The 7,929-nt window shown below is 38.7% G+C and overlaps 1 protein-coding gene across 1 annotated transcript in view; it reads left to right on the forward strand.

The window, feature by feature from the left end:
- The window catches only part of LOC119574360 (serine-rich adhesin for platelets-like), a gene marked incomplete in the record, with an annotated part of 179,217 nt that extends 171,496 nt beyond the window's left edge, over positions 1-7,721 (forward strand). The window contains 2 exon segments of the mRNA XM_037921566.1: positions 2,992-3,131; positions 4,718-7,721. Of these exon segments, the coding sequence (XP_037777494.1) occupies positions 2,992-3,131; positions 4,718-4,729 (152 nt within the window).
- Between the last annotated feature and the right edge of the window lie 208 nt (positions 7,722-7,929).

Raw genomic sequence — 7,929 nt, forward strand, 5'->3', positions numbered from 1 at the left:
CAACAACGGTAGTCTGGATACTTAAATTCGTCACATAGAGAAAGAAATCTATATAAAGTATAAAAATGCCAATTAATGTGCTTGGTGCTCTCACTGGCAAAATCGCGGGACAGAGATACATCATCGATCTTTATCTACAACTACGACAACAACCAAACGCATTAATAAAAAGGTTTCATTGTCTTTTGTTCTGCGTGGATATGTGTGTGAGTGTGAGAGTGAGTGAGAATGAAAGTAAGAGTGAGCTCACACAAGGATTGAATCACAAACACGAAGATTAACGTTCATTTTAACAATGTTTTAAGTAGGAAATTACATTAATACAAAATTATTTCAACTACGACATTGAATTCAACATTTAACGATATGCGGCAGAATGTACGCATTAGTGAACGGTGACATGATAAATTGTTTGCAAGCAAAGCAAATTTTCCTGGCTCAGAAATGCACGCTGCAATCCACGATTCTTTTTGAACTGCATGTCGGATTCGCTACCCAATTCTGGTGTTCCAAGGTAGTCATGTCTAGCTATGCGTCAGACTACGCAAGACTTCATCGACGGGGGTTCCTATGGCCAAAGTACCGAACAAAATGAAGTGAACTGAAACGAGACGGGAAAATCCATAAATAACCCACTGTATTCTGCCAGTATGTGAAGGGCGCTCGTGACAGGGCTATCTACCGCATGGTCTAACTGTAACGAATCACACGATCACCTTGGGTTTTTACCCAGAACATGCAAGCGACTTCCGTGAGGTGAGAAGGGAGTGATTAATAAGCCAATAATGATGAATAAACTTAGAACCCTAGTTGAACGGACGTGAATATGGGTTCACACCGACTCGAATAAAAGTTGCCGACTGAACGAATAACTTCGGTTTAATTTTACTTACCTTGTCGGAGCGTAGATCTATTAGGGATATACGTAACCCCGGTATATATGTGGCATCCTTGTGCACTTTGATATGAGCAATATACTACCACTATACTCAAATGATAAATTTATACAAAAATCGCGTTACAAGCTCAGTTCTAGCGCCGTTAAGGGGACCGTCCCGAAAAAGGGGGGGAGGGTAAAAATGGGGGGGTGAAGCTTATAAAATCAAAACTATCTTATCGATTTCCTTCAAATTTGGATATATTGTTTATTGTAACATTCCACACCTTTGCTGTAATTTTTTTGAAAATTGACCCAAGGGGGGCGACGCCCCCCTCAAAAAATTTTCATACCACATACGCTTCTTGCGTACCGCCCTTGTCCCACAGTTTTGCAAGTTTTGCAAATTTTCTGTCAGTATCCTTTAATAGAATTTTATGAACTGATTACTAAAGAAAGTACATTAATTTTCCTCTTAAATAATGTAAAAAGAGTGAAAATATGTTAATTGGGTCTCGAGTTATGACAAAAATGACATGAGTACCCCAAAAAAAATGTAGGAAAATCGTAAGGTTGGTTACCTTACCTGGCCATAGACGTTGCTACTGGTGGTCTCACACCACTTGTATTAGTGTTTTCATACATGCACATGTGTTTACATATGAAAACATGCTTGTTGGATGTACATGTACCCATGTGTACATAAGTGTACATGTGTACACATGTGTGTAAATACGTGTACACATGTGTACTGGTGTGTGTAAATATGATTGTATGTGTATGCAGACATGTGTATGTGTGTCTATGTGTATTTATATATATACATGTGTACATATGTACATTTATGTGCACATTCTCCTAAGAAGTTGGCCACGTGTAACAGAAGTTCATATGGTGTGTGTGTGTGTGTTTGAATGTCTACACGTGTGTACATATTTGTGAACAGGTATGTATTTTGCATTCGCGTATGTTTTAGTAGGCCTACATTATATATATATATATATATATATATATATATATATATATATATATATATATAGGCCTATATATATATTTCATGTACTGTTTACGTTTGTTTTGTATGTATGTAGTAATAATCGTGTTATTGTTATTTTTTGTGTTTTCTTACTTATTCATATTTATTTATCATAGACCAACAACATTGGGAGTAATCCATTATAATACGACACTCTTAGCCTCCTCCGTTCAGTTTCAGTAGGTAGTGTCAATATACAATGTCTCATTCTTGCGCCCTTACGGCATATGTGCATAAGGGTGAAAGTGGCCGATCGGCGATTGGGAGGTGTGGGGTTACGCCCTTGTTTGACTGCCTAATTTTTCGCTGCCGGACCTAATAATCGGATGGGTAATTCTCCATTCGTATACGTATTCGAAAATGGTTATAACTCATTTTCGACCTCTGCAGCCCGAGCCCCCCCCCCTCCCGCTCGGGACGGTCCCCTTAAAACGTGTCACTATCGAGCACTGTAACAAAGCCACGCTTATTCCTCTGGTGAGAACAACTACAAACAACCAAAGAACGGAAAGGGCGAGGTGTGTCTGATACCCATAGCGTACCCGTGCGTGCAACTTGACTGAGAGCAAAAGGGAAAGCGAGGTCAGGCTGAGGCAAGGAGGCGACCGAGCTATTAATGTGAGTAGAAATAAATGCTAGGATGTTCGTGATAAAGATCAATGAAGTCAGTGAGAGAATTAAACGAACCGAACGAGTAAGAACGAGTGAAGTTCTAACAACCATGAAACTCATTCAAGAAGAGAATGGAATATACATAGAATTTCGTGAAATAACTCAGGTGGTTTTGAAAACATGTATCGTCTCATTTATTCGTGTGTACTCTTTGACAATAAAGAGTCAAGCCGTACACACTACAATCGCTGTCCAGTCAGTCATTGTACTAAAACCCCACAACCCTTTACAAAATGGCGGTTGTGGTGGTTTCGGCCAGGCTTTAATTTTGTGGCCAGATTTTATTTTTTATACATGATTAGCCAATTTATTTCGTTGTGTCTCATTATGACACTGATTTTAATAGATCCACAAAACAGATTTTGCCTATTATTCATGATGATATTAATTTCCCCACACCTTCCAGACTGGGAACTTGGAACTGACGAGTTCATAGCTGACGACACGGGTGAATGGAGGATTATGTTTATCGTAAACCCATTAGACCTGCGCCGCCACCTCCAATATACAGCCTGGGATCGGTGTCTTATGACGACACCGCAGATGGTTAGTACAGGAGCTGCTTTTGTGCATCAGTGGTTCGTGTTCGTGGTGATTCATATAAGATTAAAAATGTTGTTATATTGCAAAAAAAATTATATACAGAACTATAGACAGAAGTTTCTCGTAATTACTAAGAAGGAATGAAGCAATGTCTTTAACAATATGAGGTATTTAAACATATTTTCCACGCGCGCGCACACATACGCACGCACGCACACATACGCACGCACGCACACATACGCACGCACGCACACATACGCACGCACGCACACATACGCACGCACGCACACATACGCACGCACGCACACATACGCACGCACACATACGCACGCACACATACGCACGCACACATACGCACGCACACGCACGCACACATACGCACGCACGTACACACACACACACACACACACACACACACACACACACCACACACACACACACACACACACACACATACGCATATGCACGCACACACGCATTCTCTCTCTCTATCATTCTCTCTCTCACTCTCACTCACACACACGCACACGCACATACACACACACACACACACACACACACACACACACACACACCACACACACACCACACACACACCACCACCACCACTCACATCACCACACTCACCACCACACTCACACACTCACACCACCACTCACATCACCACTCACTCACTCACTCACTCACTCACTCACTCACTCACTCACTCACTCACGCACGCACGCACGCACACACATACGTACACAAGTGCACACAGACACATGTGCACATACATACACTCATGCATGCACACATACCCAAGTGCACACAGACACACATGCACATATTTGTGCACAGATATGCCGGGGAAGCGTGCCGGGCTCATAACCCGGATATTTTAATAATAAATTTTTTAATAAGGCCGCGGTGGTTAGAGCGTTGGACTCAAGACTGTCACGACGGCAATATGAGTTCGAGGGTTCGAGTCACTGGCTGGCGCGTTGTTCCCTTGGGCAAGGAACTTCACCTTGATTGCCTGCCTAACTGCTGGGTGGGTAAGCCAGCCCAAGTCAATGCCGGGTAAATAGAGATGGTGACTCGATAAAAACACTGGGTGGAAGGCAACGGCAAACCACCGCTCTAAGTTGCCAAGAAAATCATAGAACTCCATGTTCGCCAAGGCCGCGGTGGCCGAGTGATTAGAGCATCGGACTCAAGACTGTCACGACGGCAATCCGAGTTCGAGGGTTCGAGTCACCGGCCGGCGCGTTGTTCCCTTGGGCAAGGAACTTCACCTCGATTGCCTACCTAGCCACTGGGTGGCCAAACCAGCCCAAGTCAGTGCTGGTCCCAAGCCCGGATAAATTAGAGAGAATGATTACCTAAAAAGGTAACACTGGCACTCTCCGTGGAAAGGGACTGGGGACCCTACCACATACTCACTCCAAGAGCATCACAACATGAAAAACTACAAAAAAGTATCATGCTGTGACCATGGCAGCTCAAAAAAAAAAAAAAAAAAAAAAAAAAAAAAAAAACATTATTCACATATATGTTTGTTTATTAGATTATTTATACACTTATCTTTTGTTTTCATTTGTGGTTTTCAGGATTTCTTGTAGATAATGGGGAGTTCTTCATTCGCTCATCAGCATCACCCTTCACTTTCACAAGCTCCTCCTTTTCTGCTTCTGATTTCTTCACTGCAAGTCATCCCTCAGAGTATGATGTGATTTTTGGTAGCTCCTCTCAGAATACAGCCTTGAGTGATGCACTACCAACAGAACTGTTAGACACAGTGGTTAGCAAAGCGAATGGAGTGTTCAGTGACCCACAGGAGGCAGGGGATCCCTCCCTGAGTGATGATCCTAATCAGTCTTCCCCAACGAACACTGTCCTTGGCCAGCTGAGACACACGAGGGATAAACTTCGTTTAGAAATCCCCACCATATCAGTAGCTAGTGCCACAGCTGAGGATGCTGTGTTTCCTGTAGAAAATGGTGAAAATAGTGTAAAGAGGCATAATGGTCAGGATATAACCACACCAGGAATCAACCTTGGGAGACCTGAACCAGAAGTGAGTGAAGTTTAATTTAAAAAGAAAAGTATATTCTCTTAATGAAATGTAAAATACGGCTGAATACAAAAGACATCACAGAAATCAACAAGTCTATGTTCTATTGTATTTACATGTTTCTCAGGACTTTGAATGAAAGGAGAAGGATGGATTGAAAGTAGCTGGTGCTGTAGCAAGCCACATTATTAAATGACCTGTAAGACATCCTACATAAAACTGTAGCAGAATTCATACCATGTGATTTATTTATTGTAAATATTAGAATGGCTTCAATTTATTTTCAGCTGAACTAGTATTTAGTGGTGCTCTTAGACAGACAATCATCTTGTTCAAATCAAATTAATATGTTTGCATGACTTTTGAAGAGAGTAATGAGTTTCAAGAAATTTTCTAGTTGTCCTCTTGATTTAGCATTGCTGTTTTATGAATTTTGCAACAGTTCAGTTATAGTCCTTTAACTTCTTGTTTCCTGAAGAAGGAAGGACACACATTCTTGTTCTAAAGACAATTAAAAAAAGTAATTTATATATATGTACAGTATAATGATGAGTGTGATGTAAATATAATGTGAAAAGTGAAAGATTTTTCTATCAAAATAGTGATATTAGTGACTAACTTGCCAATTTTGAACAGGATAGTAATTTGCTGTAGGATTATGTTCAGTGCAACGAAGAATGAAAATCCTTATAGCATTGCTTAAATTTCAAATTGGGGGTGATGTCACACACAAAGCACAACCAGTGCCTATGTCGTGTCTTAGGGAAAACAAAGCTGCCGTCCACAATGCCTGTTGTACCTTTCCCTCAAGATTTGTATAAAGATGAAAGTTAAATGTGCATCATGTAGAATCCATATAGTGACTCTGCTGACCTAATTCCATAAACATCAGAAACTTAGTCTTAAAATGATAAACACCATCTGCACGTTTTGCTAACTGTATACACTTGTGTTCAGTTCAGTACACAGTAATTTACACATATCGTAGTGTATAGCTTTTTATGCTCATGATGTTAAAAAATGTCAGTGAATGATAACAAAATATTTGTAGTATTGTGAAAGTACCTATTGTGTACTTAAGTAACCAAGATAACATGTCTTCTGATTTTGGTAAAAACTCTTACTTCTGTACCAAAGATATAAAGAGACTGGCAACAGTTCTCAAGACTTCCAAAATATATACATATACAGATAGGCCATGATAGGCCAATTTCCTAGTGCTTTGCAGCCTTGTAATTAGATTTGTCATTCAAGTGCTCAGTATAGTCTTATGAGCTATTTTAAATTTAGGCTCCTATGTATTAATATTACTTGCACAAATGTAAAGCAATATAATTCATCTCTTGATTTTGCTCTCCATCTTTTGGATTATATTGTATGTTTGATCTTCTCATTTGTCATATTGCTATTTGTCAGAATTTGAAGGAAATAAGTTGAATGGCTAAAAGTTTTTGATTTCTGGGAAAATAATTTAAACAGCATTGCCATTGTCTGTTTTGTAAGTAAGCATTTCCTAAACTTTGTGAACTCTTGAGATCCAGTTGTGAATGTTGGTGGTTTTATTTTGTTTTAATTAACAGTAATTTATTTCTAAAATATGTATTTACAGCTTAATAGAAGTTATGAATAAATAAATGTAAAAAAAATAAAATAAAAGCCATATCACCAAAATATAAAAAATTAATATTCTGCAGCTGTGGTAAATGTACTGATGGAAGGAAATTTTCTGAGTAGTCAGTCATAAAGTGCTAAGATCCACACTGTATTATGCATAAGATCAATGCGTATGAAAATTTTTGTTTATAGTTACAGTTTGAAATATTTGATGTAACACTTCAAAACAGTACTCTTATTATGATTTTAAGATTATGTAAAATATTTCTAAATTTCTTAAGATCATATGTTCTGTATAAAGTTGATCTTTAATTTTGGGTATATTAATTCCCAGGTGAAATGTGAATACTATTCTTGTTTATATTCACAGCATATAGTAGATCTGTGTATGGAAATTCACAAAATTATGTAAAAATGAAAGGTTGAGAAAAAAGTCACAATACAAATGACCATATGTTGTTAATCAAAGTATATTCTCCTGATACATTCCATTCCTTCACTAGTCCTTTTGTTGAATATGTCTGATCCTGTTAGTAGAATTCAAAGTCCTCTACCTACCTTGTTGCAGTATGACTGGTTTTCATATGGTGGACTACCAATACCATCAGGCAGGGTGCTTGAACTTTGGGCTAGCATGATAGATCCTTTATACAGGGCACTACTTAAGGAAGGATACTAAGAGAGTGCTCTCACTCTTTGATAGAGTGGAGGTGTATAGAGTAATGGTACTAAGTGGTTTCACATATCTTTGCATATAGCATTTGTTTGCATGAAATTCATATGAATACTATGTATTTTACCACAAAATCTGATAGACTATCCTAAGATTCACAAACATGTATATGGTAAGGTGGTTGTGTATATTTATTTGCTGTCAAGTACAGTATTATGGTGTAAATGTTTCTAAATTAAAATTCACTTCAATGTATGCAGTGTCAGTAAAACCTACTGTTTAGAAGTCCTTAATCCTTTGGTTAAATCATCACATAAAATGTTATCCCCTGGTTTAGCCTTTGATGCTAGGTGAAAAAATAGAATGGAGGGACAGCATCACTGCAAGCGTCGCACAACCAGTGATTGGCATTGCTAATTTGAATTGTCTAATTTGATACCAATATATCAATACTTTTATGA

The sequence above is a fragment of the Penaeus monodon genome, chromosome 6, assembly GCF_015228065.2.
Source record: "Penaeus monodon isolate SGIC_2016 chromosome 6, NSTDA_Pmon_1, whole genome shotgun sequence".
Taxonomy (NCBI): Eukaryota; Metazoa; Arthropoda; class Malacostraca; order Decapoda; family Penaeidae; genus Penaeus; species Penaeus monodon.